General features: G+C 41.2%; 1 protein-coding gene across 2 annotated transcripts in view; it reads left to right on the forward strand.

The window, feature by feature from the left end:
• LOC131878009 (neuropeptides capa receptor-like) overlaps positions 1 to 12,288 on the forward strand; it is a 58,994-nt gene that overhangs the window by 21,661 nt on the left and 25,045 nt on the right. Inside the window, exons 2-4 of one of the 2 annotated variants that reach the window (XM_059223886.1) lie at positions 5,691 to 6,068; positions 9,258 to 9,386; positions 10,638 to 10,733. In XM_059223886.1, the coding sequence (XP_059079869.1) occupies positions 5,876 to 6,068; positions 9,258 to 9,386; positions 10,638 to 10,733 (418 nt within the window). In that variant the 5' untranslated portion in view covers positions 5,691 to 5,875. Of the gene's footprint in view, positions 1 to 5,649; positions 6,069 to 9,257; positions 9,387 to 10,637; positions 10,734 to 12,288 lie in introns of those variants that run through there. The other variant, XM_059223887.1, reaches the window with a different exon arrangement.

The raw sequence follows: 12,288 nt of genomic DNA on the forward strand, positions 1-12,288 counted from the left end.
TACAGAGAGCTCCCCTTTGCTCGATTTGTTTCTGAGGATGTACGTAGTCTGGAAAATTATGATATTTGGGTGAGAACTGGGAATATCTTCACTTCCATGGACCACTATCCACCGTTCCAACTTGATCACGCCCAAGGGAACACATACATAATGGGATTGGCCAACCATTTTCACGGATGAAGGGAGGTCATCGAGGCTGATATTTGAGTATGTTCAGAATCGTACAATACGTAGGGACAAAGTTTGGGAGAAGGTACCAATCAAGCATTTGCGACAGTCTCTTTTCTCTGGGTCTCTTTTGGACCCACCATGCTGAAAGTCAGCTTTCCTCGGAGCAAATAAAGTGTATTAAATAAAGATATTTCTTTACTTGTGGAAAGGAAAATGTCAAATATTTCCACGTTCACAATCTCATTTATTTTCAAGGCCTCCAAGAATAGCGCCGGAAGGGCCACCAGACTTGGGACCCCTTCGGGCTGAATTGTACTGCACTACAGTACTTGAGGTAGGGCTACCCACGCTCATTACTTTTGAATTATGGTCTGGGAACATTGGTCGCTTGTTTTGGGATTGATAGCCATTAATGTCAAACTCTAGGCAAGCATCTCTAATGTTTGCAATTCTCAGCCTTTTTACGTTTCCTTTGGTTCATTCATAAATTGAAATAAATTAGTTATTAAAGGCTTATTCAAACTGGCCTTCTTCAACGCCAAGGTCCGGAAAAGCTCCAATTGAATGAAGTAATGTGAGGGGGTTTAGTTGACATGAGTGCTAGAAGATAGGAATATGCTCATTTTATGCATGAATAATTTTCTTATACCCGTGGAACCCGGCCAGAGAGGCGGGATATAATCCCCAGCAAATTGGTTTGCACTCCACACGTTCTTCTCTCCATCTCTCGTCTCCACTTGAAGCGAGAATGGTTTCGCCCTTTATGAATGCATTTTCATCGAAAGCCACCAAACTGTTGCCTATGCCCGAAAGAGCCTTCATTTTACCAGCAACCTAGTTCCATGGGAAAAAGAATTCCAACTCATCAAGTCCAGCCACTCGAAATGGAAATGAATCTCCCACTCAGCATGAACCGAGCCGAGTTCAAAGGCTTTGAACTCGCACCTCTTGTCAAAAGTGATTCATTTGAGCCCAACTCACCTGTCCATGCTCTTCAATCACATGAAGACCAGTCAGGCACTTGAACGTGGAACAAAGGCCGACCAAAGAAAAAACAACCCAACTCTTTGGTTTAGAATTCATTTTTTATCCCGGAAGGCCATGGTAAATTGTTTTGGAACATGACACGTCCGGAAAAAAAAGAATATTCAGGATGTGAGAAGTGACGCGGAAACGAGAATGAGGTTCACACCAAAATTAGTGTATGACCTCACGAGGCAAGAGACATAATTACGTGCTTGACAGGGCTCCTCAAGAGACCCTTAACACAGAATACGGTGGTTAAAAGGGCAGAGAGATGTTTCTTGGGAAATCCCCGGCGAAAGACCTTGTCCAAGCTTTAGTGGAAGAACTTGACGGCAAATTTGGAACACACATCAAAGTCCTTGAAAGAAGTTGGCCTAGTTAGGGTCAAGTACCAAAGAGTGAGTTGTCGACGTAAAAGAGTACGCATTGAAATAGATCTCGACAATTTAGGACCCGCTGGATTTTGCCATCCCTATCAAAAAGCCACAAGAAAAAAAAACAATGGTATCTTGTTTATGTAACACCTAGTAACTAGCACTCATTCAAATGCATGCGACAAGCAAAAGAATCTCCTTCAAAGAGCTTGACCGACACCTTGGTCTTTGGTCGAGATAAATGGATGTCAGCCTTCTCAAACACAATAAAACGTCTGGCGATAGGCTTTGATCAGAAAGGGTTTCGTTCTGTGGATCTCGATCTTGACGGATCAGCCAACATAACAGAAACTTGATCCCTTGACGCAGCTTGTCCTTTTCCTTTGAGTTCCATCCGATCTCTGACTCTGATCCTATTGGCATTGTCCTCGATCGAACCCATGTCAACGTCTGTGGCCATTTTCAGGACGGTCACTGGGCTTTTTTTCTGCCCCAGGGACATATTTTGCTTGGAAGAACACAGGATCTTTCGTGGTCCATTTGGAATTGCCTTTCGAAAGTGAATTTGGAACTATGCCTTCAGTGGTCCAGGAATGCCCTAAGGAAACCATCCAGACCTCAACATTAGGGTAGCATGTCGACGAACAATAACGCTAAACTGAATTCGCTCCACGTACTTCGACATCTGTGCCATTGCGTAATATGTTTTGTTACCCTAGGGACGACTTCAGCTCTAGACATAACCTCCTTCAATTTCATGTATGCTACAATGGACATCAAGCAAAGTTTGACTCCAGGTTCTAAAGCATAAAAAATCAAGGAGTCTTGGATCCAATCTGAAGAGCGAATATCGGTTTCATTCATAAAAGTTGAGGTATTCTCATTTTTGTCGTTGAACCCTCACCTTTTTAATAGCTCATAGACCTTGTGCAAAATACACACATAAGAATTACCCTGATGCCAAGGCCCCAAGCGCATTTGTATGTCCAAAATAAAGCCATTTCAATGAGAGTGTCAAACACTATAACAAAATCCTGAGGACGATCATGATCAGGAATCAGGCTTCCCAACTTGCATCTAGAAGTTCTAGGAATCATGGCCCATCCATGACTCTAGACGTTCTGAGGCTAGCTTCTTTCTTTCTACATCATATCTTGATGGTCGGACATCTGTTGACTTCGAAATCCAGCCTTTACTAGACGACCCCCCCCCACCGCCCCCCCCAAAAAAAACATATGAAAACCATTACTTGTAATCGTACTTTAAATGGCGTTTGGCATATTGCAAAAAAGCTTGCAACCATGCGCAGTTCAATGCATGGGTACGCACATTATTGTAGTATTGATTCCAATTTGATTGTAGTTGATACAAGGCTCAATGCACTTTGGTGGACATTTTTGGAACTTCGTCTGAGAACGGTTTGGAACAAGTTATGGAAAAGTGAGAGTAGAATGTGGCGCAGTTGCAAGTTTGGGTAATCTGATGTGGCCAGAAGGGTTTGAAGGACATTTGCTTGGCCCGACTTATTTCAAGACTTCTATCTTTTCCAAAGAAATTCGCAAGATCTCTCCCATTGTGCGACTTGCCTCTGCCTAATCTGTGGGCTTTGCGTTTAATTCAAATGCAAATGCCTTTGTTGACCACCATTTGTCAGTCTTCAAGGCCAGTCTTATCTTTGAAACCATTCACAGACCGCGTTTTGATTGCACTTGCCCTCTTCATTCCACGCATAACTATTCGCCAAGTCCTTGAACAGACTCTCCATTTGGCTCCTTTTCGAAGGGCTTAATTTGCATTCTTGACCTGGCTGGACGAAAGGAACTCCCTCAATTTCAAGGGGGGTTAATCCTTTTTACGTCGGCTACCTCTACACGTGCCTAGCCAGGAATGGAGTCTTTGGTGTCTATGGGAAGTTTTTCAAAGCATTCTTTGGATGTCTTCTGTGTACGGCTTTATCCCCTGAGGGAATATTCCGAGTTGATGGTTTTCACAAGCCCACGGCTTTTTTTACAACCTCTCGTTGGTTGGCATGTTATACCCTAGAATGCGTTAAGTACACCCATACACATTGTCCGCATCTTTCAACATCCCGAAAAGAAATGTGAACGTTTTGATGTCGTACTCTCTCATTACATTGTGGCCATCTCCGTGATTTAGGATCGCTTTCCGGAATCTCTGAAAAACTGGCCTTGCTCATGATATGAATGCAAATGGCCCGTCGTTCCATAGTTGTTCAATGGGGAAAGTGGAACATTCGGCGTTTATTGCATTTCGAGTGAATATGACTGAAGTGCGGAACAGTATTCAATAACAGTCAAAAATGAGTATTGGAAAAGGCCGTTCGGACGACGGACTTTGGTCAAATGAAGGTCATATCTGGATGACTTAGTGTCGTGAGCCAGTGGTCGTCGCTTTCTCAGTAATTTTGAGGACCATTGCTGAGACAGCTTAAGTCATATCATCAGATTAGACCGTCATCCCCTACATTTATCTTGAAGATTCTTTGACAGTGCTGGTCCGTGCTTTATGGACAAAGTCTCGGCTCATTTCTAAGAGGGGTTTGGAACATGCACCTCGAGTGTCAGTTCGCCACAGATCTCAATCTGAATCGCTTTTGCCACCACATTTTGAGAGATCAATATTAATGCACAATGAGAGGCAGAGTTTTGGAGCACCATTTTTGTTCAAAACCAGAATTGTCCATGATATATATGTTATCGAGTCCGACTCCAATCCATCTCCACTCACATCCACATTGTTGAGCTTGAATGAACAACGTTCAATTAAGCGTCGTCCCCTCTTGCTTCTTCCCGAAAATTGTCTTCCGTGGGCTCGTTCAGTCAAGATTGGGACTGGCTTCGTTTGACCCTAGAGGACTGAATGCTTCCAACCACGAGATCAACTCAAGAATGAATCTCAAGGACCATCATGAATGCCCACGAAAGTTTTATCATCCATCTCTCAACGCTCCTCCTCTCTGTCCCATGGCTGTTATGTTGGTATCTAATACGCATATGTCTACATACCCAACCTTAAAATTTCGAACATTATCATGTCTTAGTCTTGATGAAATGAATGGAATATCCGTTTTGAAATGGTCCGAATCGAAGATGTTTGGCTGAAGGATGTAAGAAAACACCAATGCCTTGGGTCATCTCAGTTCCTGATAACGACGGGTCACAAGATTGACTAGTTTTGGCATTTTTTGGACTATCACGTGTTTTTTGCGTGATTGTGGCGCTGATAAAGTTGAGCACTCGACAGTGCTGACAAGGAAGACTCAATGACTGAAATTCAAAGCTCATTTTTGTAGGCCTTGAGGTCAAACTTTACGAACTAAAAAATATCCCCCCAATTTTTATTTAATAAAAAATGCTTTATTGAAAGACGTCACAAGTTTTGACGAGGTTTTTTTTGCCCAAATTGAATAGTTGATATCAGAGATCAAAAGCTGGATAAATCATCCATTAAAGTGCTTTTTACTAGCCAAAACTTGATAGATAGCCATCATATGTTGATCCCTACAAAAAGGCATGGGTCAGTAGGTTGGTTTCAGGTGTTGCGTTTTGCAATTATGATTCCCACTAGTGTGTCTTGGATGGAATCCAGCTATGTTTCGCTTACATAAGTTAGCCAACATTCGAATCAGATAATTGAACGTATCTTTGGACCTGCAATTACCCTTGTGCCTGATCTGCATTCCTCATCTTACCGGGTTTACTCCACGATTATATTTCCCTAATGAGCCTCCTCCTGTCATTTTTGGAATGGAATGAGGCACACCGAGGCAAACAATACACCCAAAAGATGTAACACTTAACCATGCTCCATGTAGCACTGGCCGTGTTCCATTTCCTGACTTACTCAATGGAACTGACGGACGAAGGCTCGACGAAAAGGCCGTCTTCTTGCTGTTCCCAGATTTCTTGGGCACATATCAGCTCCCTTCCTTGTCTATATATATTGTAGAGCCTTTACTCACATTTGTTCCTCGGATTCCTCGGCTTCCTCAGGCTTCATGACCTCAAAACAAGACTTTGGTTGCATGGTGCTCTTTTCCCAGAAAGTGGACCATAATCTATCTTGAAGTATCAATATCTTTTGTGGTTGTATTTCCAGGTTAGAGTGCCGGTTCCGACTTTCTTCCCTCTGACTTCAACGGGGGACAAGGGCTTCCGCATTGGGGAACATGTAACGAGTGTCGAGGGATTTCTGACAAATTTTTCCCTGCTCCCTTCGACACAAATCCAGGGGATTGAGATCTAGCTCAGAAAAGAAGTTGGAATTCCATTCAAAGCCTCACAATGGCCGTGGAACTGGATGGAAAGGCTGTGCTAGCTAGCCTGGATTTCTTGGGACCTTGGGAAACTAATCAAACCGACTTCGACAACGGGGCGTTCAATGAAAGCCATCATCTGTATGAGAATGATTGGACTCATACTCTCATGCATCCGTGTGATGCCTACATTAACAATATGAGGTCGGAGAACCAAACAGGTAAAAAGATCATTCAGGTATTTGCTTTTTTACCGTGTTCAGCTTCCTTTTATTTTCCTCACAATTGACCAGCCTACCTGGCCTTGAATTCTAATGTCCTTCGAGGACTATACTGAAATGGCCTTGTATCGTAAAAATGCCACGATATTTCGCAACCATGCCTCTTAATACCTTCTTTGGAAGGTAAATAATCTCTTATCCCAAATCCCACCTATTGAATGCGTTATGACCAGAGGCCGGTTTTTTAAAGATCCTACCTCGAAGTTAGGAGCTTGGATGTTAAGCGGTATGAAAATACGCTTGCCTTAGTGGTGAGCGGACGGTCATTCTTATTAATGTCCAGGCCTTAACTCGGAGGTACCGGCGTTTAAAAAACTCGCCTCAGGAACCTCAGACATTCTGCCGCTTTCCTTCTTCCGGTTTTCCAATGTGAAACCCAATAGGTATTTCAACATAAACACTAAGAATCTGAAACCGATTTGCGAAGTTAAGAATTCCAAATTTGAAATGTCAAGCCTCGCTCGCTCACGGCAAAATGGTAAAGATACGCTTTCCCGAGGAAAAAATGATGGAGTAAAAATAAGCTATCGGAAAGTAAAATCCAGGGATTAGAAATTGTTAAAAGCCATTTTCGACCACCTGCAAGTAGCAGCAGAAGTTCCTTTATGGTCGAAATTTGTCATCACCGTTTGTGTCCCTTTGCTTCTTTATTTAAGGGGTGCTAAGTATTTATGATAAATATTTTCTTAACATTTTTTGCTGACTTCCTTTCCGCTAGTGGGATTGAAATCCCAGCAATTCAAGACGAGAAATTGATTCATTTTACTTAACTTTATTTAAATATATTATTTGATCGACCAACGAATTAGAGTTGGCTGATTTGGCCAGCCTTGAATATAAGGTTGATCGAGGATTTTAGTAAAAAACTTGTCCAAGTCTGACTTAAATCCTGCTACTGGATCAATGCCTACATACGCCCTAAGAACATTTGAAGGCAGAAAATTGAATAATTGATTGAAACAATTCATTTTCTTTATAAAATTTGAAATAGTTTAGGGAGTGGACTTGAAAACTCATAATATATCCGTTAACATTTGAACAAGATGAGATCACGAAAGCATAGCTCTGATATTTGATATTTAGATGCAAATATTTCAATAGGGGTAACATTGAATGCGATTTTACATTGCCATCATCAAATATCATTAGTCAGCTTAAGCAACAAGACACTAATAAAGGTACCCCAATTAGTAAATTTTAAAAGGTGTACTATTAACAGATGTACGCCATCAAGGCTGAACGATTGTGTTCTCAAGTGATCTTACTTAAACGGCATTCGTCAACATACTTAACAGTTTCATTTAATTTAGCGCATGGGCTTTCTGAGTCTAAGACCCCTTCATGTGTTCCAGTAGTCCCTTGATCCAAAGTTTGTCAAAGCCAAGGAGCACTCTCGAATTTTGGCGTCTAATCTGTTGATGATTGTAAACCTCGAATTTTTTCTCTCATCCTCGTTTTTCATGTGAGAAAGTCGTTTGGACAAAAACCCAAATCCCAAAGTCGGCCGTGGTCCTGGAAACAAGGGTTTGCCAACTAATCCTTGATAGATTTTTGTTTCCAATGGAAGATCAAGTTCAATTTTCGGCTGCAGCTACTTTTTATTTTGGTGCAATTTTAGACTTTTTCACAAATCTAATTGTACTTAATCTTCTTAACTAATGAAAAATATTTACGCCATAGTAAGTCACATTCATTCTCATTAATGGTTCAAGTAGAGCTCTCTAGTTCGAAGGATCCTTTTCGCAAGGAGTCAATAACTCTTGGAAAAGTTTGAGATGCGGCATACTTTTTCCTTTTTGTCGAGAAGTTTCATCAAGTTTTGTTGGACCCAAATCAAAAACAGTTAAAGTCGTGGCAATATTTAAAGCTCTACCTTCATACTAACAATTTTCAATGAAGTTTTTAATGAATGCTGAATATGTATCTTGAATGAAATTCTCTACCCTTCTACAAATCTGTGCCATGCAAATGTTTATGTACACCTTCTTGATGATACTTCAAACTCGAAGTATCAAACTCGAATATTGGAGACAGGATATTCGCCATTGATTCTTCAATTTCCTTACGATTGCCTGGAATAACAATGACTAAAACTTACTTTTTGGGTTAGTAGCAAGTACACGTACAAAAGGACACGAAATCCTAAGGCTAGCAGACCGTGAAACTTGGAATGAAAGGTAGGAGCTCCAGCGAGTCGTCTCAACTTTCGTAATCCATTACTTTCTAGTTCATTCAACTTGCTCCAATAATCTATTGTCAGGAAGAAAAAGTCTGCAAAACTAGAAATTTGCGATGAGGTAAAATAATTGCAGCAAAGTAGAGACCCCATGGTTTGACATGTCCGACAATATCCTTAGGAAATAAATAGTTCATCACGTTATATTTTTTGGTATTTGAGTGCCATGATCGGGGGGGTTAGCCTCGCCCGGCCAGCGAAACCAGCCATAACATCGTCCTTGTATGTGGGTGTGGTTAGCGTCTAAAAATTTCCTTGAGAAAGGCCATGTAGGGGAATCGAACCCTGGACCTCTCTCATGCTACGAAACTGCGCTAACCACAAAACAGCTTATTCGTTATTCAAACTTGAGTAAAATGTCTTAATATGTAGGTCGATGATTGCTTGCCAATGGTCCAACCTTTGTCGCGAACTTCTAGAAATATGGGCTGTGCACGAGATTCCAGCCAAATCGGCCTGCTCTTGGTCACACCAACTCTAAGCCACTTTTCGAAATCAAGCAATAAGATCAGAAACGTAGATCTCTTTAATTAAACGCAGGTCATTTTTTAGCTACTTATTTGTAAAGTGGTTCGTTTCTTAGTTATGTTGTCAAAACCTTATGTAGCTGATCTAGAGTAGGCCGAAAATTAGACTTTTATTTAGTGTTTACTACATAACTTTGGCCAGATCTCCCGAGTTCCTTAAGTATAGTTTTGGGCTGAAATATGGCCAAGTTAATGTATTTAACAAGATCTTGTGGTCGTATGAACTGCTTATTTGATAAAAAGGGAACGGTTTAGTGGATAAGAAATTTTTGTTTCCGTTCGCAGTCCACATCTCTAGAAGTCCGTGTCTTTGTAGTAATTGGATGCCTCGCAATTTCACCCTCCCATTTTTTTGCTTTTTTTCAGATTTATTCGACGAGGACGTGTTCCTGAGTTTGTGCTTGGGGGACAAACGTCATCCCTACATATATTTGATCCCACTGACCGTGGTCAATTGCCTCATGTTCGTCACGGGGACAATTGGGAATCTTCTAGGTAATCCCAGGTTCATTTAGGGGAAGATCAAGCATTTCAATTAATAAATGCCATTGGGTTGCCCAATAACATGCCCATTGGTATTTTGCTAGTACATGGTCAGCTAGTTTGGCATTGGAGGACACAATCTAATTGACTGTTAAGAGTTTTGTATGGGCAAAATATAGCTAAGCTGGCTATACCCGCTTTGATGCAAGTTTTTTTAAGGCGAATATAATTTTGGAGCACATGTGTTATTCTTCAAACGAATTCGTTATGATAGATTATGAAATTTCACCAACAAGATAGTGCTGATTAACGTCATCAAGACTGTTTAAATTCTAGTAAGTTATTTTGCCCGTTGTAAAACACAAGTACCCAAAATAAATTGCTATTTGAAATACTGTAATCCCGCACTCACTGTTAATAGTATATTGTTGTAGATTTCGGGTCTTAAAGATTGTACCTCATAGGAAGTACGAGAATGAACACCCAACAACAAGGTATCAATGAATCATTTACCATTAACATAACCAACTTGCCATTCAAAGTAGACGTTTGCGTGGCAGTAACTTTACAAGTATGACAAAATCCATTGCATTTATGGTGACTTCTTACCACTTTGTTCCGGGCGTTCTATATTTATTATATTGTCTTCGACCCCCCTCGCCAGAACTTTCCCTTGAGATCTGGTCTTTTGGTTGGAGCCATAAAGAACAGAGGCTGCATTCTAGTTTAAAGTGAGGCCGTGAGGCAGAATGAGAGGAAAACTGCCTTGTCATTCAAAGGCATGCCATCCCTCCTCAGTTTTATGAGGTTACAAAATTTCAGGACCCCTAAATCCCACCGAGAGTGGAGTACCTTCGAACGACGATTGGTGCAAATGCAAAGCTTTTTCGCACAGTAATTATGTCAATTTTACCAGCCAAAGCGTCGCTTTAGGAGCGTTGTTCATTGCTTGAATCTTCGAGACCCTTAAAAGCTTTTATCATTTGTGGAGAAACCAAGGTCATGAAAGACAGTATGGTCAATGTTTCAGGTGCGGTGTCAGCAGTAGCACTTGAGAATGGCCAAATTTCCAATCTATCTTTGACCGTTATTATGCAGATCCCTCGGATAGATAGGTCCACGGTCGGCTGAAATTTATGGGCTAATAAAAAACCGAGTTTCTGTGAAAATGCTTAAACAAAGTCGGTGCTAGAAATAATGACCGGTAACAAAGCATACATCGGCTCTTACAAAATGAACATTGCACTATTTTTTTCTTTCCAGTATGTTACGTGATTGTGCAGAGCCCTGGAATGAGAACCTCCACGAATTTCTTCTTGTTCTCACTTTCAATGTCAGATTTGACCCTCCTCTTTGTTGGTAAGTTAGTAATTGCTCCCTTGCACGGAACTCTTGGTTGCAAAACCTCGCAACCTTTCATGTTCGTCCTGGCCTTAACTTTTTGGGCCTTCTCTGCTCCTTCACATGATCATCGAGGTGTTAATGCGCTACTGGGCTTGCATTCAATATCAAATTATCTGTTCCTCTTTGTTTTGTCTCAGTTCCTAAACACCCTTACATTTTGGAGGGTAACACACGAGGTGCCATTTACAGGTTTGCCGATGCAAATTCGTATGATACTTTAACAATTTGCACAATGCTTGGCTAAATAACGCTAAAGCTTGATTTTTCCTTCATGAGATATCATTCAAACTCCTGACAAGCCGTTGAATTGTTTGGCACTAAATTTTGATCGCTTTTCCTGTCTGAAGACTGAAGGTTTACAGGATAAAATGAGGAGTTTGAGGGTTTGAGGTCAATAAAAGCCGGATCATGCGCATTAAGTGCAACTTTTCTTCACTTAACGTGACAACTTTATTGAGATTTGCAGGATTGCTCTCTTTTTAAGGGTTATAATGAATTCGAATTGCAAAATGGTTATGAAGGCTGAGTGTTCCAAGATACTATTCCCTCCAAACAAAAAACTAATCAGGGCGTTAAATAGCGCATATATTTGGGGCTAGCTCCAATGAGAGTCAAATTCTGTGCCTAGTACGGAATTTAAAGCACAACAATAAGGATTACAAATATATACTATGCCTTGAAGAGCTTTGACACAAAGTTGAGGCATTTAGATGGCTCCTTCCATCAAGGATGATTCATTCAAAAAGATAATTGACGGCTTATGAGTGTCATCAAAATTCTAGCAAGGTTTCCACTCAATCACATCCTGAATTAGCATTTTTAGTTCTTTGTTGTGGCATCCTGTACCGCACATTTTCAACCCCTCTTAAAGTGAGATGCCTAAAGTCTAAGAAGTAAGAAAGATATCACAAGCTTCGCCAATCAATCTCAACTACCAGACAAGACTTCCCCCCCCCCTTCTATCAATAAGTATCCTCCTAAGCAAAACACACATGGGCTCATTCAAGCCAATATAGCATACCAAATCCATTATCTGACGTCGTCTTTGCGTTCAATTCCACATTCTCGAAAAGGTGCATTCACGCAGAACCGCTTTCTGATCCGCTCTCGTTTTCGTGTTCCGCGGCTTAGAGTCAATCATTTGGCTGCTTTCCTTGGATTCTCGAGCGCTTTTTGTTGCCCCCGCGCAGTAATGTTCGACTTGAGTGTTGTACTCCACGAGGGTCAAGTTGTCCTTTGGTGTCTGTGCGAGCAAGGCTGAATTGAACGGAGTGGCCTTCTTTGTGCGATTCATCTTGTGCGAGTGAAAAAGATAGAATTGTGGCTGAAGATGTGTGCAATGTACGGTTGAGTAAATACACCTGTGTACGACGAAGAAAGTGAGCCAGAGTAATGTCCTACTAGGTGTTTGTTTGATTGAGCCTTCGCGTGTCTTCAGTGAAGAGGGCCCCTGATATTAGAGGCTCACCTTGGTGGTGTCATGTTGCCAGCTATTCTGAACACGTGTCTA

Source organism: Tigriopus californicus, chromosome 3, assembly GCF_007210705.1.
Source record: "Tigriopus californicus strain San Diego chromosome 3, Tcal_SD_v2.1, whole genome shotgun sequence".
Lineage (NCBI taxonomy): Eukaryota > Metazoa > Arthropoda > Copepoda > Harpacticoida > Harpacticidae > Tigriopus > Tigriopus californicus.